Raw genomic sequence first — 25,993 nt, forward strand, 5'->3', positions numbered from 1 at the left:
TGCTCCCTAACCCCCATGGCCAGGGGCCTTCTGACTACCAAAGCATGACTGGGTAGTAGCGCTTCATTCTCTCCCCACCAGTGCCTCAGGTGCAATCTGGCACCACTGCAAGAATGAGAGAGAGATCCAAAGGGGGTTTGCACCTCTATTCCCCATTTTTACCAGAACCTTTAAATTGTGTACCCCCCTGAGAACCACTGGGCTAGAGTATTAATAACAGTTCTGCTCCACTCATTCAGGTTATGTATTTCAGTAAAAAATGGCACTTTTTTTGCATTTTATCATTTATTTCAACACTATGATTCAAGAGGCTAAAATGCAAGTTCTTCCCTTTGTATTTCTGCAAGTAGCACTGCAATCATAACTTACAAAAATGTTTAAAATACAAAATGTACATGAAATTACAATACAAGGCTCTGTAAACATCTAGAACTTAATCTTTATTGTCCTATATTTTTAAATATAAAACTTCAAATTGTTGAATGATTTCCAAACTTCAAGGAATGACACCCATTATGTGTATCAAAAATAGAGTTTCAAAGCTTTGTTTGCATCAGAACAAGCTGTCATTTTATCTCTTCAATCTTTGGTTTTAAAAAGGATGGCAGTTCCACTGATATAATGAAAGGTTTAATAGAGGAAGTCTGATTGATTGCCAGATTTAAGGTTCATTTCAGAAATGGTACTGATTCATAGACCATATTTAATGTGCTAAATACCATTCTTTGATTTTTATTCCTAACATTGATCCTCCACCTTCTTTGTAGAAAAAAGCAATTTTATCAATGAGGCTTTCCTTGATTTAATATCTAAAAATCAAACTGGAAAGCAGAGTTTTGGAGGTGGTTATGGCAGGGGGAAAACGATGGACAAGAAAGTGGATGCCAACAAAATATCAAGTTACAGGGTACTGTTATAAATTTAAATTTGCATAGTCCAATGGAGATTGTGTGCTTTTATACCACTGCATTACTCAAGATTAACAGTCTTTATCTATAGTATCACACAAGCCAAAAAAATTAAGACCCTTGTACTGAAGCTTTTACAAGGCAAATACAAAACTGCTTTAGTAACCAAAGCTATATTTTTATTTTTTTAAATAGGAAAGCATTTCTATGTCTACAGGCATCAAGGTATTTAAAGGCATCAGAAGATTTAGTGCATAGCAACTCTGGATTGTATGGGCTCCCATATTTTAGGTACAGCATGAATTCCAGCTACTCACTAACAGGACTTGCAAGGAGAAGAGGCTGTACCAGTTAGTAAGGAGCACAAAACTCACACATTATGGACAGCTCATAAGTTAGAATTCCCCTAAAATATTGATTAATGCAGGAGATCTGGTAAATTAATGAAAACTGGAACACACCTTGCCACCAGCACATAGTCTAAAGACAGTTACACAGCTTACAGTGTTTCAAAAAGTGTTATAAAAACATAACTAGCTGTATTTCTGAACACTTCAACCCTTTTTAGGATGTTTAAACTTAATGTGAGTAGAGGACAGAGTAAAGAAGCACCAGTGGCGGATAGTTTTAATATCACCCTTTAAAGAACTGCCAAAAAGAACTTATTTGGATTTTGAGATTTATACATTTTTACAGTACATTCACCGAAAGGATGCTTAGTTTCCCAGAGTACAATTTTTTCAGAAATGTATGTACACGTAAAGTGGCCTTGCATAAACTTATTTCAAATTTTAAAGTTCTGAACCCCCAGCACAATCACCCTTTGTTGAATTTTTAAAAGCCACTAGTTTGTTTAAACAGTAATTCATGGAAGAAAGTTTCAATTTTATCCACTTAAAATGTAGGTCTTCTAAAGGTCCATGATCCAACAAATATAAAGGCATGGTATTTCTAGTTTAACAGTTTTGCTAGGATATCATATTCACATTTATGTGAATAAATTGATGATTCATTTACAAGACGGTCCATGTAAAATTTCCCTAGGCTGCTCTGTCAACACATGGGTATCACAAAATGCATATTTACTTTAATGGCTTCACAATGACCTCAATAATGATGTTAAATTAAGACTTTTTCTTTTGTGTTTTACTGCATTTCTATTAAACCAGATAAGTAAAAAGTCAAAACTTGAGCTGGTAGCTTCATTTCTCTAAAAGTGAGACACAAAGGAGACAAGTCTACCTACATTAAATTTATTGAAAATTCCCTGAAATACCTGAACTAATTTCAGCATGATTCCCCCTTCCCTCCCTATCTTTGGATAACTAAGGCCAAAAGTATTTGCTGCTTTTTTCACTAGAACATAAGTTTCATTCAACTGAGGAACTAAAAATGGCCTACAAATTAAAAATAATCTGACGTATAGTGTACTTTGAAGCTTTTTGTACGCTTACTTTTTGTACACCCTGTATGTTCCATTGGAAAGGTCTGTAAACTACGACCTCTTGGGAAATACATAATGTGGCCTAAGTAGGCAGTTATGGGTCCTTGCCTAGGTTTCTAATCATAGAGGCCCAAGATTTTAAGAGCCATATAGTGTAAAACAGTACTATCAGATTAAGTAAGTACATGAGGGAAATGCATCCTTTCACATGATCTGTAAGATCAATGCCACAAGATATTGTGTTACATATTTTACTCTGAAGTAAGTCCTGTTTTACAAATTTACCATTAAATGTGGGCAAACTAGTTTATGTACTACTTTTAAAGTGTATAATATAATTTCATCAATTGCATTTCAAAGTGGCATTGTTTAGACAGCATATAAAATATGAATGTAAGCAAATTACCTGGCACATGGAAAACTACTGCCACTGAACACTGATCTTAAAACAATATTCCATAGGGATAACAGACACCTAAATTGTCTTCACATATGACAAATTTACCCTCTTCTAACATGACTTTGAAATTAACGTTCTTTACTCTAAAATTCTAGTTCTCAACTCTCATTACAAATATAACATTTCTATGAAAAAAGGTATTTCAGTAAGAAGTCTGTGCTAACAAAGCACAGGAAGATTATCCATAAAGTTATAAAAGATAAATTTTTGGAATGTCATTTCTGTCCCAAACACTTCCATGATGGAATGGTCTCTTTGTAGCCTATCAAATTACATTTTCATTTTATAAAGAAGTGCAGATCTACATTTGGCTTTGCTTCCTATGAATCTAAGAAAGAAAACTATAAAGTATTTTATACAGAATGGCTTCCAAGGCATTGGCTTAGGATGACTATTATGTTTTGCCTCTGGAAGATTTCATTGTAAAAAATTATTTGTTAAACAATATAAGCTTAAAGGCTCTCCAAAATGACTAAAAGGTGTACAAATCATCAATTACAACTATACTACCTTTTCTAAGGGAAAGCAGCACACTGAAGATGCATATTAAATTTTTTTTCACATTCAGTACTGTGAATATTATAAGAGCAAATCTAATATCTCCACACTTTTGAAGCACTTACAATATAAAAGTACTCTATATTCAAATGCAAAAAAGCAAAGCTTGTATTTAATGTTTAAACAGTTAAAACATCTTGTTGCTTCTTTATGTCCATTCACCAAGACACTTTTTACAGCATCTGAGGAACTAGAATTAAAAATGCTCTCACTCCACATTAAAAGTGTAACCCACTAAAAGGGCTCTGCAAGGATCTGCTGTTCCAGTTCATAAAGGCCACAGAGTTGGAAGCACAGTAAAAGTGTAAGAAAGGGAGATAAAGATTTTTCAGGGAAAATTGCAGAATTTCTTAGGTGTTTAGTTGTAAGCTTATCCACTACTGGACTTCATCTAATATTTCTGTCTCCAGAGATCCAGGGCATACATGTGGAGATTGGCTGGCCACTGTTGCTCCATGCGTCACAGAGATCTGTGACATATCTCTTCCTATGATCTCATTCACTAAAAAATAAAAAGAACAAAAATTATAACATTGCAAGCCAATGTAAACATACTTGCCTTATTGCCTGGCTGCTTTTACTTTTTCCAAAAATATAATAATATACTCTTAGCTTAGAGTTGAAAGAATTTTCCTGTAATGCACAAGATAAAAATACATTTTGGTAACATTAGCAAAGGAAAGTGAATTGCTGTATTATGTTACATTGTTATTGCTGACAGCTTCTGAAGATACCTAAGATGTTGCCTTTGAAAGAAATGTTTGGAGTGAATGTAGGTTCATGAAAATGGGGAACTGATAAACACAAAGGCACAGTCTAAACTAGTACAATATAGGCTTCCTCAGCTATTTCTGTTGTAGGTCTTTACTGAATATGAAGAGCAGTTAAACTTAAAACTTACTTTGCATGATGCATTATTTTGGCAGGCTTTAGGATCCATAACTGATCAGTCCTCTTCTCATTTCCTAGGTCTCTAAGCAACTCGGGGACTAGACCAACAACTAATATTTTAATAATAAAATCCTTCTTTTCACTCTATTGTAGAACCCTTGAGCTTAATTAAAAATGCATCTTCAACAGACTTGCAAAGTCAAGTTCAAGAAACAGACAAGTTTCTCATCTTTTGTCAGAAAGATACTGCCCTTCTAAAAATGGATAATCATCAAATAAATAACATAATTTACACGCCAAAGGGTCAATACACCAACATAATTTACTATTAAACAGAAGGTGCAAGAAGGAATACGATTACTTTAACTTTAAATTCACAAGCCTATTTATTAAAAAAGCCCTAAAATTAAAGAATTAAAGTTTTCAGTATTATAAGCCCTAGACACAGTTATCTCTTCTTCATATTCTTTCTTTCAGTTTGAACGTTTGCTCAAAAAGAACTGCAGGTCTGTTCCCAAATTATGACTTTTTTGGGATATGATAATTTACATTAACATATTTACATTTAACTATGATAAATTTAAAAATAATATCATTGGAAATATTGGAAAAAAATACAATGTCCTCACCAGACCAACCGAACTGAACTCAGGATAAGAGCTGAAATATTTATTTTTTAGAGGAAAATTTAAATACTTTCATACCAAAACACTTAATAAAAGTCAGGTAATACCAGTTTTAACAACAAAAAAGAATATCAGACCAGTAATATTTAAGATGTTATACAAATTGTATAACAAGTAGGGATTCAAACCATTAACTGTACTTCCTTTGGAATTTTAAATACTATCAAAAATAAAACTTAGCAAGTACTTGCAAAGATAAGGGACAGTATACTAGACATTAAATAATACATGAAAGCTTCAAAATATTTTGAAGTTAGCTTGACTATTCCTAATTCAAACAGACCTAACCTAACTTTATTTACAAACTTTGGAGTGGCAGCACTGCACAGCCTCCCATTCAGCATGGTACTTCGGCATACATGTGTCTCCATAGTTCTTTTGACCTCGGTTTGAATATTTTGGTTGAATCAGGGCCATTACCACCTAAATAGCAGAAGTGGCCATTACCACCTAAATAGCAGAAGTACTGATCTTGCTATTAGCCGATTTCTATGAAGAGCTCTGAGTCTGGAAACTGCATTGCATCTGTCAGTGTACAAGAGAAGCTAGCTCCATCATTCGGGTAACAGCATACTCTCTGCAGGTTTTGGCTGACCCTTGTTCACTAAGAATTCAGTTTTCGCTTTCAAGACTCCATAATCTTAATACCAAACAAACTGAGACTGCCAGATGGGATCCCAAATTGTTAGAGTGCTTCTTTGAAACAGTTTAATAGTAGGAAATATCCTTTCCTGAATGAAGGTGGACTGTTGTGGAGTCTTTAACCTGGACACAAGATTTTTTGCCTAGCTTAGGGCTGTCTAACTTCTGGGTGCTGGGGGCACTGCAGCCTTGCAAGCTATATGCTGCACAGGCATGCACCACAGGGGCAGCCTTCTCACAGTCCTTCCCCACTGCATGAGCAACCCACTACTCCATCCCGCTGTAGGCAGCCTGGCTCCGTTCTCAGCTGCATGTGCAGCCTGGCTATTCTTCCCCACCTGTGCACAATGCACAGGCAACAAATGCTCTCCCCAATGTCCTCTTCCTCCTTCCCTCCCCCACGCTCTGCTGTCCTGGTCCCAGGAACAGGGCAGGAAGGAGAGGCTGGAGGCCAGAAGAGCCCAGCTACTATAACAACAGGAGCAATGGGAGGAGCGTTGGAGGAGCGGCAGATGCTCCAGAGCCTTATGTTAACCACCAGTGGGACAACTCTGGTCTAGCTGCGTAAGTGTTCATTATGCACTTACAGGCATTTGAGTAAGGTAGAGAACTTACCCTGCACATGCTCCATTTTATAAACTACTTTTCAGTATCTCTGATACAGAAACAGATACACGATTTCCTAAATCTGAAGAACAGAAAACCACTGAAATGTTTTGTATGCAGCCATAGAAAGTGACTGCTGTTCAAGGATTAAGCAATGTTATCCTTCATAAAGAAATTCAATTCTGCTTGAGCCAACATGAAAAAGAATACTCTCATGCTAGATATTTAAACAGTACAGCTCTTTACACACTTCACTTAAGTTTTCTACACTCAGTAATTTATTTTAAGTTAGCTTTATTATAAGTTTATCCATCATTTCAATTAATGATTTACTTAATTTATATTTGTAATCTGAAAGTGAGGAAAGTAGTTATAATGGAAATTTTACACAGTTGTAAAGACAACAGATTTGCTTATAAAAGGATATATTGTGGGTACCAAGATACCAGGACGTACTCAACTGATTTTATTCTTATTCCTTTCTAGCATATGAAACAATTCTGTTTTAAATATTTTGTATTGGTAAACTGACAGTATAGAACAAAAAACTGATCTCAAAACACTGATACTTAAATATTTTTGCCTTATATTCTGTACCTGAACTTCACAAAGTAAACAGAATTATTATTCTTGTATCACCATTGAAGGAGCTGCTATTGCAGAGCATGATACTTCCCAAAAAATCTAGGTGCTCTCCAATTAGTAGCATAGTCCTACAGATTTTAATGTCTCTTTCAAAAGGAGTAGCAGTACTTACATGAATCTAACATCAGCACTCAGCAATAACTTATTGGTTTTGTGTACACTGTATGTAGCTGAAGAGTTTTTAATTTTTTTTTTAATAATACAAATCAGAAAATGCAGCTGCTCATTACTGTTAAATCTTTGATGAGCAATAAAACAAAACACAAGTATACATCTAAAATCCTTTTATTCTTTGGAAGTTAGACTGTTACTATCTCTGTTTTGATAGATGGCTTATTTTGCATTTAGCATCAAAACAAACTGGTCTCTGCTGTTGTTTGTATAGATCACCATTCTATTGGAAGATATTTTAGAGAGCTCCCCAAGGCAATATTTACTAATTGAATAGCATAAGCCATGCGGCATTAAAGCTGTACTGCTTAAAATCACTTTTATATTATGAATACAAATGTTGTTTGTGTGGTGTAGTAGCTGCTAAAGTATTGCATTATTTATTATTTACCTTTTAGTATTTTTCATTTCTGGTTGTTTAATATTTACCAGTTAGCTCCTTTATTTGTATATTTTAAATGGACTATTGAGTGTACCACAAGGCCAGTTTTAACAGCAGGTTGATAGCCCCACCATCCCTAAAATCTACCAGTATAAGGGTAATTTAGATATAGTGCAATATTCCATCATCATCATCTTGTAACCAAGAGATGTTTCTGGTGCAGATCCAGCCTTCAACATTTGCTGCTATAGCAATATCAGAATTATGCATTTTGTACCAGCAGAAGCTCTAGTATAAGATACATTATACTGGCATAAAAAGTAGTTATTTTAATCATCTAATTGATATAGGTTATATTGACAAACGTACCTTTTTGCTGTTATAAACTGACTACATCGAAGGTTTTGCTGGCACAACTCACGTTTCTATGCTGATGTAGCAAACTAAGTTTAGCTGAACCCTGAATAAGCTTAAAATACCTAGCCCTTTCCCAAACCTTTTTTGGTAGAGTGAATTTCTCACACCTACCTCCCTAACTGTTGAAAAAGGGTTTCTGCTACTCCACCCTTTCCTAGAGAATCCATTTTACTCTACAATTTCCTGGAAAGGTATTGAAAAAAAATGAAGTCTATAGAATTTGGAAGAGAATGCACTTCATACCTCTAAGCATTTTCTTTACAGCTACAGGCGATTTCATGGTAACACAAATGATCAACTCATGAAAGAACAGCATGCTCTCTACTAGTGTTTTAGGGTATTTATACATGTGCTCTGGGAGCGGGGAAGGAGGCTTTGAATTAGAGTGGCTCTGAGAGGCACTCTAATTAAAGCGTCTGGAGCATCTCCTGTATCAGTATCCCTGCACTGAAAAACAGTGGCAGGGTCACTTTAGCTAAAGCTTGCCGAATGAACTTTAAAGCACCCCTGACACCAATTTTCAGTGCAGGGACACTAATACATGAGATGCTGGAATCTGCTGGAGCACGGTAACTACTATGCTGCAGCAGACTCAATTGAGTAGTTACTATGGTCCAGCAGACTCCAGCATCTCATGTATTAGCAGCATCTCATGTATTAGACTCAATTAACTGAGTCTGCTTCAATGTGCTGTAATTATACCACATTGGAGCAGGTTCTCTGCATGTGTATAGGTGCACTTAAAACCCAATAATTTCAGAAGCTCAGAGGCAGAGCAGATACAGGATTCTGAATAACAATAATCCAAGGCCTGAAAGGCATTGGAAGCCCTACTAAGCAAAGTTTAAAAAAATAAAAGGGTTACAAAATTTAATATGGGAAAAAGACCACCAACTCCAGCTCTTGCATTAATAAATGTACAATCCCCATCTCCTCCCTCATAGCTCCCTAAAACAAAAATAGAAATTCCTTCCACCAAAACAAAAATGCTTTAAAAACACATATGAATGCATTTGGGTATAATACATCTTTTCCCAGAAGAATACCACAGGATGTTTGTGTACCCTGATGCAACAAACAGGAGAACAGTCAAGGTGCATCTGTTGCTATCTCATGTATCTTACAGAGCAGGCCCTTTAACCATTCCCTTGAGAGTGAGTTATACCATGACTCAGATTTAAGCATGTGCCAAACTTCAAGCTATTTGTTCCTCAGTTTTCAAAGTTATTGGTTAAGTTAAATGGACTGTAAAAGCCACAGTTATTTTCATGTATTATTATCGTATAGACACACAGTTGTACATTGCTGACAAAATGTAATTACTTAGATGTTTGTGATACATAGATCCAGGGAACACAGGTTGTACTATACTTCAAGACAGCTATGCCTTGCTATGAATCAGCTCTGTCCTGTCAAAGATAAGTTTCTGTAGTGGCTGGACAACTTCTGCGACATCAGAAACATTGGGCCAGGAAGAGTACTCCATGTTGATGCCTGATATTGTCCTTACAGTTGTATCAAATGGCAAATGCAGCCTGCTGAGGTTCTGGTTCAGGGATGAGGGTGTTAAGTTCCTCCTGTTGCTAAACCTGGCTTTCTATTCTAAAGAACACTTTACAAAAATACAACGTATATTTTTAGAGCAGGGCTTGTGACTTGTCCATCATCATTTAAACGCTTGTCGAACAGAACTCACGACAAAAAAAAAATCTAGTCCTTTCAGGTCCTTGTTGCTGTCTCTAAATTTCCTTCCTGCTAGAATCTTTCCTGAGCCTTTTGCACTATCAATGAACTAGTGGTCTGAGGCTGACAAATGTAGTTTAACCCCTTTGTGGGAAGTGGCTGGTTTTCCATCTGCTTTCTGTTCTCTTTGAAGTAAATGGTACAGAGGCTGGAGTGTGTCAGAATACCTCAGCAGTTCTGAGCAAAACCTCACTAATTCACACCATTATTCTGCCTAGAGTTACTGTATGGAGAATGTCTCCTAGTTTGTTATTTCTGTGCGACCTCTGGAATGTCAAGAATCTCTTGAAGAAATCCTGAGAGACTTAACAGCTCTCCTGGGAGGCAGAAGAGACAGGGTTAACTCGGGAGACAAAATATCTTTTGAGGAACAGGATGTTTTGGATCTGGGAAATGTTATTTTCATTCAGTAGTAACTGGGGCTTAGATTAAGTACATAGAGGTGGGTGTATCCGTTTCCTCAACAAAGGACATCCCAAGTAAGATCTAAGCAGAAAAGATTTCTTGAGAAAGGCATTCTGGGGATGTTGAATCAAAGGAGGGGACCCGGACAGTCCCTTCTTAACGGCTTTGTTCTCCAGTCTACTTCTTTCTAAATCCTCTCACTACATCTACCAGGGTGGAAATGGGGCAAAAAAGGAGAGAACCCAGAGTACATCTCATACAAGACAGTGCCAGGCTGAGACAAGCTGTACGTATTGCACAGTTGCTGGCTTATAAACTAGAAGAGGTGCAACCATCAGATGGTGTTATGCAAGTGCCAAAAAGCTCTGTCTCTCAGGGATACCACAAAGGCAACCCCCAGTGTCCTCTGCAGATGGTAACAAGTAGACCGAGCACACTTTAAATAAAAAATTACATAGTACTGGGTCAAGTTGACTGGCAGCCTGCACTTGAAGAAAATTCACTGAAGCATTCGTGAAGGAGACTTCACTACCAAGCTTCTACAGAGACCGCCATTCCAATGAAAACTTGGGCACAAGAATGTTTGGAACCAAGCTATATAGTTCTCATCCCCAGACTGCTATTCAGAAAGGACATTTTACAGCACTGCATTAAGAATGGATTCTTTGGGGACAACCCTCAAATAATTGTTACTACTTTCTAACTATCGTTAGAAGTGCCATCCTGATAGGTGTTTTAAAATGTATCAAAACATGTACCATATTTCAGAATTGTAACTGTTTGCTTTACTGTTAGCACTGCTCTGCCAGTAAGATATGGATTTTATCATAGATAAGGTCAGGGTTATCTATTGCCTGGTGATAGCTTTGTACAATTATCTATCACTAAACCAATGTGGATATCACAAGTTGCTTTTTTTCTTTTAAATTGTGTTGTGTAGGAATACTAACCAAGCTGACCAAAGTACTATTTCTGAATTTCCTATTCAAAATAAATGGATGAGACTAAACAAAAACTTCTGTGGAAAAATAACTGAAAGCACACTTTTAAAAAATCTCTAAATTTAGAATTTTAGACGTATGAACACAGGAAAGAAAGATACACTTCAGGAAAAGTGGGGATAAGCAAGCACAACCAGGACTCAAATAGCCTTCTGCCTATTTTCAGCAATGCCAATATTTTAACACAGACATTCACAATACACAATTATCTTATTCTTCAAGAAAAAGTGAACTGGCTGATGGATTTCTAAGAAATGTGTAAAATACTTCCTTCTCAGTTACACAGTATATCCAACTAGGCAGTATTTATGAAGTATTTCATACATATTTATAAAGTTCTTAGTCATAATTAATATATGTAGGTTGGTACTGCAATTCACTTTGTTCAACTTAATTTATCTAAATGACAAACCTGATTTACCATGAAACTATTTAAAACTATTCTAGAAATTCTGATTTATTTAAATTGGCTCCAGTCATTCTGGACACACTCTGAGACCTGGGTCTACTTAACTTATAAAAAAGTAATCACAAGCCTTGTTCCTTACAGAATATTAGGTTTTGCAGTACTTTTAGACATGTTTTTGAGTGGTTTACTTTGAATTACATTGGAAAAATAATTTGTTTATATCTGTCTTCAAGTTTTTCCTCATCAACTTAAGGGATAGGTATACATTTATTATTAAAGATGAGTTGGTGAAAAAATTTTGCTTCAAGGGATGAATTCTACATCCAAGGCTGTGATATTAAAAAATATACAGGTCTGATGATAGTAATACTTAGATATTAGAGAGAACCTTTCATCTGTAGTTATTAAGACTACTATAATGTATTTCTCTTCCTTGTTTTTTTCTGCTCCAATTTCAAATGTTGAAGCATTTCTGTAAGCAAACTCACCCTCTAGATTTTCCACATACGAGTTGGATATGAATGCTGAATGTTGAGTCCATTTCTCTGCTGAACCTGATGGCTGGTATTCCAGGTCAGAGATAAAACTGTCTGTGTCAGAGAAGAAGACAGACATAACTACTGACTGGACTACACCAAGAAGTTACAGTTCAATCAGGATGTGAATTTCAGTGAAAAATTGGAAAAAAAAAATCACAGATTTTTGTTTAATTTTAGCTTTCAAAAAGGATTACATCAGTTGCTGTAAATAGTTATTTCCCTACCCTGTATTTGTCTGTCTGAACTCAATGTCTCTTTGCTTTTCCTAAACTGTACTAATCCAACCAGGATTAATTGGAATTAATCCAACCAGGCCATAGAAAGTAAATACAGCATGTCCAAATATTGATAATGGTATATCTTGTACAGGTGAAGATCTGGTGTCACAGACAGCAGTCCTTCAGGGACAGTCAAGAAGCAGAACACGAGATGAAATGGGGATCACTTCAAAGAGATAAATGACAAAAACACTTACCACCTCATTTATCTTTCCAGAAAACAGAGCTCATTGAGTGGAACAGTGAATTAACCAATGCCAGCAAGCTCACTGAGTAGATCTTGGCAAAGATATAAGTAATACCAAGAGTTTTGACTGACTCTTCAGCCTGTAAAAGCACAGGCTCAGGGGTGATCTATAAACCAGGAACTTTATAAAATGGTCTGTAATTCAATTAAAGATAATTTACATTGGCTATTGCTTGATAGCCTATGGTAGTCCTTAGGGTGTTTGTGCTTAGTCTTCAGGATACAAGCAAGCCATCTGCTTTGCTATCATTATCTTCAAACTCTGTTTAGGGATCAAAGGAGTGAGCGTTTGTTTTTCCTAGTTTAGACAGGACAAGTGAAATGCAGTGCAACTACTTTCAGTTAAATACACACTGAGTTTGAAATGAGCTAAAAGGAAATTAGTTTTCTCTTGGGGAAAATGGATAGGATCAAGGAAGTTCTTATTTTAAAGATAACTTTAAGATAACTTTTCCCACCAAATTGGTAGGTGTACTGCCCAGCAGTAAAGTGATTTTCAAAGAAAGCAAAGATTTCCTGAATCCAGGCAAGGAAGGGGGACCTAATCTGGAATTTCAGGTAGGAAGCTGTATAGAAGAACCAAAGGATGAAGTGAATAAACCTTAAAGAGCCACTAAAGCCCTGAAGAGTGCTGGTGATAGAGAGTGAAACTTCTGATGGAGTAGACAACAGATCTTTATATAAAGCCTCCTGGAGGGAGAAGTAAAAGCAACTTGGAACTTTTATGTTTGCTGCACTATAGAGATCCAATTGCTTTATAGTAGGGACATACACAATTTGTGTCACTCTCCTAGAGAAACGCTTTTCCACTTGCTTGCATATTGTACACATGAATCCATCACGCACACAGTTCTAAGCAACTTTTGCTGAGGTGAAAAGGAGTATAGTTATTGAAGAGCTTGTTTCTGTGGCAATTAAGACATCCTTGCCTTGTTGCCTCTATTGATATATTCCTAATTCTGAATATACTGTGAATAGAATGGTATATCACTTAGATGGCCCTCTTTTCCAGTATATAAATATGTATTCTCTTCTCTATCTGACCATGCCACTAGAACCAGCTCCCTGAACTGAGGGCAGTTCGTGATCAGCCAGCAGATGAGCTCTACCAGGAACACCTTGGAGGTAAGGGTGAGGCTATGGGGATGGCTTGGAGGCCACACTGGTCCTGGGCATGACCTAAAACTGCACCCTGCTGGGCAGCCCCCATGTAAATGCCAGGAATGATCACCTCCCCTGTGTAAGGTTGGTTGGGCACCTTAACCTCAGCCCCCATCTTTGGGTGGGTTATTTAATGAAGGGAAGGCCAGGTAAGCTTCTTGAAGCACCTGAGCCTGCTGGGGTGTGATCCCGCAGGGTCAGGCATGCTTTGTGAAGCACCTGAGCCGGGAATGGGGGACCCCCAAAGCCTGTAGGCAGGCAAGCAGCTTAGACCTGACCTGAGGTACCCAATTGGTCCATGCTGGGACCAAGACCCATAGAGAGGTCAAAAGGGCCAGGGGCCCACTACAAGGGGTGTCCACAAAGCAAAGCTCGGGGTCTTGACTGGCATGAGATCGGACCAGGGCCTAAGAGGGAGCTGAAGGTCCCAGAGAGGGGACCACACTAATGGGTGAAGGGAACAGCTAAATTTAGCTGCTTGGGATGCCATTTGCAAGGCTTGAGCCACAATGTAGGGGTGGAACGAAGCTGCGGATACCCCCATAAACATTGTGGTTCAAAATCAGCAGCCACCACCTAATTGATACCTTAATACTATTACATCAAGGTGTGGCAGAAGAGTGAGGTGGGTGGCTGGCCCGTACACAGGAGGCAAGCCAGTGCTTGCACTGGGCATGAAAGCTTGCCCCTGTCACAGCAACTTACAAGAATATATTTCTCAGATCTCTATGGATGCAAAATGGACCCCTTGGAATGATGGCTGTTGGAACAATCCTATCCTGTATTGCTTGATATTCACTATCCAAAGACTGGGCCTCTTGTTTTTATGGCTTAAAGCAGTGGTGCTCAATCTCCAGCATGTGAGCCAAATCTGGTCCATGGAGCCATATTATCTGGCTTCTGAGGGCACCCCATGGGTCTAGAAATCTGGTGGTGGGGAAGTATTAGTAGTGTTAATTGCTCTCAGGGCTGTGTCAATTAACACTACTATGCTTCCATTCTGCCACATTCTGCCCCAGTCCAGATGACATGGTCCTGTGTGTCAGATTGCACTAGTGTGTGGCTGCACTGCAGCTAGATCCACCACGCAGGGGCATGCCAGAGTGCAGGGTTGAACCTATACACTGACCCTGCATGCCGCCCTGGTGCTGAATCAGGCTCTCAGACTGACAGTGCATGCAAGATCTGTCCTGTGGATTGGCTCCATGCTGCTTATCCAGCTGTCATCCAGGCTGGAGAGATTAAGCCCCACTGGCTTAAAGTACATCTAGAGTTTATGACTATCTGGAAACAATAAAATGCTTATGATGTTCAGATAACTGTAAATGTATCTGGTATTTCTTTTTCTGAATACTCAGGATATAACCGCTTTGTCCTGAAAGGAAGATTTAAGTCCAAGGGCAAATCTGCCCTATAAAACAAAGATGAAATAATGTAGTTTGAGAGAAAACAAGTTGGTGTTTGGTCCCAAGTCAGTAGACTAGAGGAGAACTGGTTTAACATCAGGTCTTTTTCATGGTTTTTGCATTGTCACAAATAGAGGAGAAGGCCTTTGGATAATGTTCCCTTCCAGTTTTTTTATGAGCCTGAGAAGTGACAAAATGCATTATAAAAAAGTACATTCCTCCAAAATAACTGAACAATTACTCTTTTCTCCTCTCTGCTTTATCTGCCTTTGTAGGTAACTGCACCTCATAAGATACCGAAATAACTGATTATGGGACTTTTGATATGGTCACAGCTTCAGTAGAGAGTTTGCTAAGAGTGGCTATGTAAGGTACAGCAGTCAAGAGTCCCTACAAAACCTGAAGACTGAAAGGAGGGGGAACCATTTAGGTAATGGATAGATTCACAATGCAAAGGCTTGTTTACAGTTGTAAGTTATGGTGCAAATATAAAACAAGATAGCTATTCTTGAATAAACAATGTGTGTTGGACATCCTTAAATAAGTGCCTTCTTTGTAAATAGTTTTGGAACTTGGCTAAGCTAAACATAAATAGCTGGTCTGAAATAACTGTGTGTAGACAGAGCCTAAGAAAACTGAGAGAGAAAATTTCTCCATTTCCAGTTTTTCTTTACTACATATTTAGGCCAAGATTTTCAAAAGTGACTTGTATACCTTACATGTTTCAAAATGCCTTGAGGTGGTAAGCAGCTGAAAAAAATAGGCACACAAACTGAAGTGCTGCAAAAATCATTGTTAACAATCTTGTCTTAGGGCAGGGTAAGGACTATAAAAGTGTTGTTTGCTCACATTAAAATTTGCCTCATGTATATTTGTGCCTGCCTTTTGCATTTACATTTGAGTTACTGACTTACTTGTCCTAATGCTTGCTAAAAAGGAGATTTAAATTTGCATTCTTTCTGAAAGATCACCTAGATCTAGATATACTAAAGGATACAATGCTAGACAGAGGAACTGTTTCCTAATTTCTGAGCTCTAGCATAAGAATTACATGAGTCACATTATGCCTGGGTGGTTTTTGAAAGTAGGACTTCACAGATATCAGTGGAAATAATGCAATGTAAGAATTACACACAGCCATGCTAAAGGTAGTCCATTTTTTAAAAACTATTTTTATTTTAAGAATGAAATCTGTCAGGCCTGTTGTAGTCCCAGAAAAGTAGCTTAGGATTTATAAATATGTTTATGAGGTGCCTATAACCTCTCTCTAATACTCTCTAATAGTCCCTCATCAAAGTGCTCAAGACCTTTGCATATAAAAGAGTTCCTCAGACAAATCAGAGAACTGAGAGAAACAAAATTGTGAGAGATATGACCAATTCGCAACCAATCAGATATATCAAACTGTAGATAACTCAAGCAGTTAAACTGCAATTAAAAATTAGATATCCATAATGAATTAACATGGAGGAAAAGATCCAAATGAAAAAAAAGAGTAAATACATTATTCAGTGATAATTCTGAATAATTTGTGCCTCTGATCTCTTATTTTCACAAGGAATTTCCCATCAGACTCTTTCTGGAATTAAGCACATATCTCAGGCAACTGTGGTACTCATGGCTAATGGAACTTAGTAAGCACAGCAACATCCCTTTTGCTTGGTGCAGAGTATTTGTTCAGCATATGGTAAAGACATGTATACCTCCAAAAGCAGATAATCTACAATTACATTCACATATGGCTTTAATAGTTATTATCTAATTTGAATTCATAGACAAATTAAAAATGCATTAGTACAGCTCATGTTTTACTTTGATAGAGGATACAAAAATACCTCAACCTTTTATTAAATTACGAGGATTTTAGGTACACTTGAAAATACTTTAAGCCTTTATTGCTTAAATGTATTTTTCAAATGAGATAAGGACATAAACATGGAATAAATATATGAAAAGTATCTTCTAATAGTAAAAGAGTAAAACATGATATGTACAATGGAACAGACTCTATAGTGGATGAAGATGTTTTGTTGTTTATGCAAAACTGACAAAGGTTAACATGCCACAGAATTTCCTGTTTAGGAAAACAAAATCATCATGTTGCATCACAAATCTATTTCTTAGGTAAGAGAAATTCTATTATCTATTAAGTTGAAAAAATACTCAGCTATCTGATTAAATTGAAGTTGAGGAAATGTCAGGATAGAAGGGTAAGTCAGTTAAACTTGTTTAGGGTAGTTGAGGCATTTTAAAAATTAAACAATTTGGGACTGGTTGAGGACACTACTTAGGAAGAGAGAAGTAAAACTTCAGACAGCTATTATAGTCCTACATTATGGTTTGCAGGATTTTATTTTCTTACCAGAGTACAGTACGTTGCTGCCATTCATACTGCTTGATCTACACAGCAGCTGTTTGCAAATTTTAGACACTTCAGTTTTAGCAAATACAGTACTATGAATTTTACAAAGAATACAAAGGCATTTACTATTTTGAATAACTACACTTAATAAATTGATAGTTCAGATGAAGATTACCACCAGTAAATCACAAGGAACATTAAAAGTAGGCTACGGCATATGTTTCCTCTGATACTACCCTTCTGGTTGTCATCTACATACAGAGCTGTAACAGCTGAGGGTATGTAACTACATCAAATCAGTTAGTGTAATATATTTAGCCTAGTCTTGACTGCACATAACCAGCAAGTGGTACAGTGTTACCTTTCACTATAGCAGCAGGCCAGGCTATAATTAACCAACATAATTTTCTAGTGGAGCATCCACCTGTGATTTTGTTGGTTTGTGTTCCCCTAAGAGGGCATGTGATAGGCCAAGGACTCTGTAATAGCAAACTACAGATTACCTTGCAAGTTAAATTAGCCCACTTTTAAAGTCACAGGACATGGTCTTTTTAAGAATTCTACTACCAACTTCATGTTATTAAAAGAAAGTGATGATAAATTTATTTTACTAACTAGAAAATATGTTTGTTAGATATATTCCACAATTTACTGGTTAATTGAACAATAAATTTAGGCCAGCCACCCATGCCATGTAATCACATTAAAAATGACTCTCTAGCTATAAAAAGAGCCAACCAGCTATACAGTCAGTGCTTGAAAATGTGTAAAAACTCTATAGCTGGTGTCTATTCAGCTTTAATTTAAATATGTAACCCTAATACAGTTTTTATGTCCATGTGGCTAAGACCCTACACACTCATCAGAAGACATATAAACTGCTTAACATCTGTAATAAACCACAGCATTGTACATAATGAATACTGAAATGTAGGCACAGTCATCACTTTGATTGTGCTGCGTGCTGAGAGGGGAATTCTGCAGCCATCTAGGGTGTTGCAAAAATCCCTCAATAAACTACATCCCCTGCCTTTGTAAATATGGCCACCATCTTGTATTCTACCTCAGCAGGTTCCATCTATAATAAAATGTTAACTGGAAATCAGGCCTCCTTGTCTCTTCCCTGTACCACAGTGTGGGAAAGTCTTCAGTCTGACAGATCCCACTACACTTGACAGACTAAACCAGGAGAGATATCACCTTTCCGATTCTTTCCTATTCTCTGAGGCTAAGTACAGACAGTCAAAAATACCCTAGGCTGAATCGATTTAATCTTCTCAGGTTAGTTTAAGCTGTGTAAATTGAACCGATAAGCAAGAGAACAGACATTCACTTTCACTTCCAGAAATGTAGCCACATCCCTGCAGTAGTTCAGGCCAGAAGATATGGGGAGGAGGGAGAAGGGGCATACCTCCCTGCTGGGCTGAAGCACACAGCTTGGGCCAAGGCTAGCTTACCCACCCTGTTGGGTAGGGGGGTGGGGGGCCTGCAGGGGAGGTGCAAAGCATCCTGGGATGCTCGGGGGTCTGCGAGTTAACTTGAATCTGGAGGGGATTTGAGACAGAATTTCAATAAACTGGTTTAAACTAAATTTGTTCTGTTTGATTTATCTTAAAAAGTTTTGATTATTTTGAAAGCAGTTTATGTGCATTGAACTTCTGTCGTGTTACAGATTTGAACTGGTTTCTGATCACTTACATTGGTTTATGTGTAACTTCTGTCCCTAGCCTGAATGAGTCTTTACTTAAGGAAAAATATTAGCTAACTTTGCTTATTAAAAGGTAAAATTCTAGTGAAGGTAAGGAAATTGGTAGTTTTCATGTACTAGCTATTTAAACTTGTCCCTTGCATTTACCTCGACCTGCTGACAAGTACCTAAACTATGAACTGCTTTGTCTACACTGGAATTTTACTCACCATGTAACTGGTGAACACTAAGAAAAATATCTAGTTCTTCTCCCTTCCTCTCCTTCTCTGGCAGAGATAAGATCACAGTAATTCTTTCCTTCCACTATGCACCACCTGGAGTAGCTAACTCCTCCTTTCTCTGACCTTCTGCCATCAACCTCTCCCTGAATATCTGGTTCTCCTTTCCAGCCTGTTGTTACCTAATATTCTAATATCCACTGCACCATCTTAAAAATCAGAATCATCTTTTATTTTACTTCCAACACACTGCATACCTGACAAAAGGCACTCAGAAAGCATACAAAACACTGCCACTAAATTTTAATGCAAAAGTCCCTGGGATTTTTTATGCTTTTACTGGAACATGTGAAATACTAAGACAATAAAATCAATTTAAATTTTCCAAAAAGTTGCCATTAAACAGTAAATATTGCTTCCTGAATATTTTCCTGGGCAAAGTTAATCAGTAAAAATTGGAGCTCTTGCCAGAAAACTCAGGCCAAGTTTTCTGTTAAGCCTTGTATATTTAATATCAATATATAGTGCACTAGTTCAAACTGGCAGCATTTTCATGGTTCTCAATCAAAACAGCATTACCTTTCTTTCCTCTGCCCTTCTGACAGTTTGTATTCTTGTGAAATGCTTTTATACTAGGTTCATGGTAGTAACAGACTAATTTGTGTGTGCCAGAAACCAGAGGTTCCCAAACTCTGATAGATTGTGTACACCACCAATTTAAAATGATACTACCACCAGCAAATTTTTGTCATATAAAGTAATTATAATAAACCTGTTAATGTGTATCAGTGACAGGTGTCTGTGTACCACTGGTGGTACCAATGACACAGATTGGGAACCACTGGTGTAAACCATAAATATATAGAGAAGCACAGCCTGGCAGCTTGGAGAGCTGTGTGCACCTGATAAGTCTGATGTGGTGGAAGAGGAAGGGGGAAGGAAGGGGCATGGAGGGGGGCAGATCAAGGCCCCCATGGTGAAGGAGGAGTGGGGCTGAGGCTTGGGCTGGAGTAAGCGCTGCCCACCCAGGGCAGGGCAGGCATGGGACAGAGCCATGGCTTGTCCAGGGGGTGCAGGCACTCCTGCTGCTGTATGCTGCTTGACGGGGAGCCACTGGTTCAACACTCACCTGCTTGTCCAGCGGCTCCCGCCTCTGTTTCCTCCGCTCATCCAGGAGGGCATGGGGGGGGGGTGCTCCCAGATCTATGCGGGGCAGGGTGGGCTGGGCCCAGAGCTGTGTGGGACTCTTCCCAACCTGCCCCACCCTGCACAGATCTGGGGGCACATACATGCCCTCCTGGACAAGCGGCTTCCTGATGAGTGACACATAGCAGTGGCAGACGCTCCACCCACTCCTCACACCCCCTAGATGAGCTGCGGCTCTGTCCCATGCCTGTTCCACCCTGGCTGGCCAGTGCCTGCCCCAGACCCACTCCTCACTCACCACAGGGGCCTTGATCTGCCCACCCCACTCCTTTCTGCCCCCTCCCCTTCCAGCATAACAGACTTACCAGCTGCACGCAGCTCTTCAAGCTGCCAGGCTGATATCAGGAATCGGATCAGTATGAACTGATACGCCTCCTTAAAAATCAGCTATTGAAATCAGCCCCCAAAATCTCTATCGGTGGACGCCTAATAACCATTATAACCAACTTAAAATGGTTAACTACAATTGTATAATTAAAATTTTTATCAATGCAGAAAACCGTAAAAAAAAAAATAATAAAAAAAATAGGCAGCAGTCACTCAAATAGAAACACTCAAGAATTTATAGATTAGATCAATTACAATAGTACTGGAATATTTTGTAAGTTAAAATTTAATAAAGCAGTAAACAGGAAAGCTACAATAACAAAGTCATAAGCCACAGACACTTGAATAGATGTCAAGGGGCTTGTCTTCATTCCTACTACAAAAACTTTGAACTAGAGACCAGCTTTTCCCAATGAAAAATTAGGACATACATCATAGGGTGAAGGCACACACAGGACTAGAAGTTTATTATGGGTGGCAGTATGGATACATGGGAGAGGACAGAAATGAGTGCCAAATACTTCCGTCTAGAATCAGTGATCAAGATTCAGCATTTAACTAGATGGATAATTAATACATTTGCTTTCTTAACATTTGTAAAACCCAGTAATTTTTAGTTAGTAGATACAAGAAAAAAAGCATACAAAACAGTACTAACAATTAAAGGCTGCCACTGGTTTGCATTTTCACTGCCGTTTTCAAGGAGAAGCTGAAAGATAAGAGGCCCGCCTTTAGCCTTCCTCCTACCTGATATGAAGCATTTCTCTGAGGCATACCCAATAGATGGGACAAAACTCTAAAGGTAAAGTGTTAGGGATAGATAAGCCTAAGTGTAGGAGGTCATATCCTGATTAAGAAGCAGGAGAACCTCAGACATCAGAGAAAAATAATTAAATTAACAGGGTTCCTCAGATGCCTGTAACAGAGGAAGCTAGAGAGAGAGAGAGAGAGAGAGAGAGAAGTGGATCCCATAGGAGGAGTGGAGTGAAGGGAGTCCAGGTCTAGCTAGCCTTCAGAAAGGGACAGTGGTCACTTTAGAACACATCCTTCTGTCCTGGTTACAGACCAAGATTTTTGCCTTTACAGTCTGAAGCAGAGCACAAACAATCCTAGATAACAGATTAGCCACTCGGGGAGACAAAAATCAATGTCTAGGTTAGGCTGCTCTAGGTCTGAGCATTTGTGGAGCAGGAAGAAAGTGCCCCTGTGTCTAAAAAGCTTGCCTGGGCAGTGACGGGATGAAAAAAGAGCTAGTATGCTAGGCAGCTGCAAGGCCAACAAGCACTGGCTTCAGGCTGTAGAGGGGAGCAGCAGTCAGAACAGCAGGAAAAACAGATTAAGGCTATGGATGCAGCTAGCTGGCATTTAGGTCCCTTTTGGCTCCTCTGGCATGTTCCAATTTGAATTTGGCTAAAATGGAAAGATGTTCACTTACTGGAGATTCTTTTTTGGTTTTCCTGCCTTGTAATTATATTATACAAGAGAAGGAAGTTTGTCTAAAATTAGTATAGTCACACTTCAGACCAGGAGCAAGAGGCTCCTCTGCCGATCATAATTTTTGACTGCCGAACAGGAAAAACATAATCATTTTCTGAAGCTCTTGCAAAAGCTAGAAGAATCTTAAGACTTTTACACTTGCCCAGCCACTCCCAAACAAGTCAATAAATGTAATAAAAAATCTGTAAATTAGTGAGCCGCGGGGATAGGTCTCTCTCAGTTGTAACATGGATGCCACATAGGAAAAAAACCACAATGAAAAGATGATTCCCAGTTTCCTGGGCTTCTGTCAGCAAACTAGAAATTCTCAACTCTTCAGCTACTACTAATATAGTGCAAAAGACCAGAATCTTTTATTGGAATCTCATTACATCTTTGATACTCGCTTATTGAAATAAGCAAAGTATCAAAGATGTAATGAGATTCCAATAAAAGATTCCGGTCTTTTGCACTATATTTCTTTAATCTATGTTAAAGGCCTGTGTTTTTACAAAGATTCAACATTGTAGCAAGTTAGAAGAAACAGTCTGAATTCTATCTGAAAAGGCGCCCAAAATATTTTATGGAATTTGTACAACTTGGAAAAAAATGTCCCTCTGGGGTTAAGTACAGGCATGATAATGTTTCCCCAAAACAGCAATAAAAACACCATGCATTATACTTCGGAATGAACTGGCAGCCAGTGCTTTAACAACAAGCCTCACTGCAACTTCACTACACTTTATACACAATACTTCACATTTGTATGGCGCTTCCTACTCAAAGCTCTTAAAATTTTTTTTACAGATAGTCAAATTAAACCTCAATGCTGAAGAACTGTTCTCACATTTTTATAGCTTAAGAATGCCTATTACTATTATAGGGATTGGTTTGTTTTTAAATAACTTGAAACATTTTATGTATGTTTTCTTGCAAACTGATAAAAGATATTTACAACAGAACTGCTGATGCGCGCAGTTTAAGAGGGCCTGCCAACAGCAAAAAAAGCCCCAGTTAGGCTCCAGAGCAGTGAGACACGCGCGGGTGAAAGCCCGCCATACCCCTGCTCCCCCAAAGCCCCCCAGCAGCCGCAGAGCCCCCCGCCAACCCCCAGCACAGCCAGAGGCAAGCGGGGCCCATGGTGGGAGGGGGTTAACCCCTCAATGAGTGGGAGGAGGTGGCTGCATGGAGCTGGGCTGGGTCAAGCCCCGCCCAGGCCCCTACTTCGCCCAGCCCCCCAGGGAGCCATGTGAACAGGCTGCGCAAAGAGGCACGCCTGCCTGCCGGCGTGCGAGTTAGTGCGGAGTTTGCGCAGGAGGGTGCGTGGGAGGGCCCAAGATCCTGCCTGCAAACCCCCCAAGGTAGACAGTCCCAGCCATAGCCAGCCTACCAGAGGCATGACACGGATGGGCATGCGTCGCACCCCTAGGGTCCCCTTGGGCTCTGCGGCCCCACCCCTCGGGCACCTCAGAGACCATCACCTAGACAGAGCCCATGGTTCCGGGGTCCACACAGATGGGCTCTTGGCTGGTGGGGGGGAGGGAGCCTGTCCCTTTTTCAGGCTCTGGGGCCCGGAAGCATGGCCACCTCCCCGTGTGGGGTCTGCTCCCTACTGGGGTCTCTGGTGCACCATCTGGAGGAGCTCGAGGCCACAGTCCAGAGACTGCATGCCACCAGGGACTGTGAGCAGGAGATCGATTTCTACTGCCAGGCCCGTCTCCCTCCAGGACAAAGGAGGACTCCGGGACCTCGCACACTATCCAGTCAGGGGCACGGACCAACGTGGCCAAGGGCCCACCGCACCAAGGCCCCTGCCCCGCCAGAGCTTAGCAAAAGGTACACACCTCTTGCTGCTCCAGCAGAGCCTGCTGAGTTGCCAGCTCCCACAGGCAACACAGGATCAACTGCAGCTACCACCCCCACTCTCCCCAAGACAAAACGTAAGGTGTTTGTTGTGGAAGACTTCATCTTGAGGGGGACTGAAGTGGCAATCTGCTGCCCCGACCCCTTAGTCTGGGAAGTCTGCTGCTTCCCGGGATCCCGCATCCGGGGCATTGCGGAGAAGATCCCAAAGCTCCTCCAGCCCACAGACCACTATCCTATGCTCCTTATTCATGTGGGCACCAATGACATGGCTCAGAGCACTCCCAGCTGGGTCATGAGGCTCTACAGGGATTTGGGAGTGGGGCTAAAGGGTCTGGGGGCACAGGTGGTGTTCTCATTGATCCTCCCAGTCTCAGGCTATGAGTGGAGGAGGGAGAGGAGGAACCACGTAATCAACCAAAGACTGTGGCGCTGGTGTCATTGGGAAGGCTTTGGCTTCCATGACCACAGACCGCGCTTTGGTGAGAGAGGCAGTGAGCTGCTGGGAAGAGATGGCATCCACCTCTCTCCCCTGGGGAGGAGGCTCTTCTCAGCCAGACTGGCTGACCTGCTCCACCAGGCTTTACACTAAGCCCACTGGGGGGTGGGAGGACTACTGCCACTGCTGGCCCATTGAGCAACCCTTGCAAAGCCAGTAGGCCAAAGCACTTAAGGCAGCCCACCCCTGGTACAATCTGTGGGCAAGGCAAGAGCCCCCAAGGGGACAACTGCCTGCCTGTACACAAATGCCAGGAGCTTGGGGAATAAGCAGGAGGAACTCGTCCTCCTGCTCAATGCAAAGAATTATGATGTCAGAGGAATAACAGAGACCTGGTGGGACTCCACCCACGACTGGACCTCGAGTATAGATGGCTATACCCTGTACAGGAGGGATTGTGTAGATAAAAGGTGTGGGGATGTAGCTCTCTATGTTAAGGAAAGCTACATGTCCCTGCAAGCTGATACTGGTGACCAAGGTGGACGACTGGAGACCCTCCGGGTTAAAATCCATGGGGAACACGGCACAGGGGACACAACGGTGGGAGTCTACTACAGACCTCCCACCCAAAGTCCTGAGCTTGACCAGGAGTTCGCCCAGGAACTGGCTGAGGCCACATGCTCCAGGACCATGGCTGTCATGGGTGACTTCAATTACCCAGACATCTCGTGGGAGGATCACTCAGCCAAATCTGAGCGGTTGCCAAGCTTCCTATCATGCGTGGATGTCCTCTACCTGACTCAAGAAGTCTATGGGCCAATGAGAGGCAAAGTGCTGCTTGACCTGGTACTGGCTACTCTGGATGACCTAATCGGCAACCTAGTGATCGATGGGGAGCTGGGTGACAGCGACCATGAGTTGATCACCTTCACCATCCACCGTAAAGCTGGCAAGTCAGTCAGCTCAGCAACATGGAAGTCCTTGATTTCAGGAAAGTCGACTTTGACAAGTTCAGGAGGTTTGTCAATCAGGCCCTAAGGGACCATGACCCCAGGGAGAGGGGAGTTCAAGAAGAGTGGTTGCTCCTCAAGGGAGCGATACTCAATGCACAAGCTAAGTCTATTCCATCTCAGAGAAAAGGCAGCAAGACAACACAGCAGCCCCCCCTGGCTCTCCAGGGACCTAGCAGACCTCCTGAGGCTAAAAAGAAAGGCCTACAAAGGATGGAGGATGGGATTCACCTCCAAGGAAGATTATCCTGCACTGGTCCAGTCCTGCAGGGACCAAACCAGGAAAGCCAAGGCTGCAACTGAACTCCAACTAGCTTTGAGCATCAAAGACAATAAAAAGTCCTTTTTCAGATATGTGGGGAGCTGGAGGAAAAGCAAGGGCAAC

The 25,993-nt window shown here is 40.1% G+C and overlaps 1 protein-coding gene across 1 annotated transcript in view; it reads right to left on the reverse strand.

Annotated features, from left to right (window-relative positions):
- Positions 1–266: 266 nt before the first annotated feature.
- Positions 267–25,993, reverse strand: part of NFATC3 (nuclear factor of activated T-cells 3) — a 152,609-nt gene continuing 126,882 nt past the window's right edge. Inside the window, exons 11-12 of the mRNA XM_019535415.1 lie at positions 11,857–11,958; positions 267–3,872 (exon numbers count right to left, since the gene is read on the reverse strand). Coding sequence (XP_019390960.1) covers positions 3,748–3,872; positions 11,857–11,958 — 227 coding nt within the window. The 3' untranslated portion in view covers positions 267–3,747. The remainder of the gene's footprint in view (positions 3,873–11,856; positions 11,959–25,993) is intronic.

Source organism: Crocodylus porosus, unplaced genomic scaffold (assembly GCF_001723895.1).
Source record: "Crocodylus porosus isolate Cpor-Errol unplaced genomic scaffold, CroPor_comp1, whole genome shotgun sequence".
Taxonomy (NCBI): Eukaryota; Metazoa; Chordata; order Crocodylia; family Crocodylidae; genus Crocodylus; species Crocodylus porosus.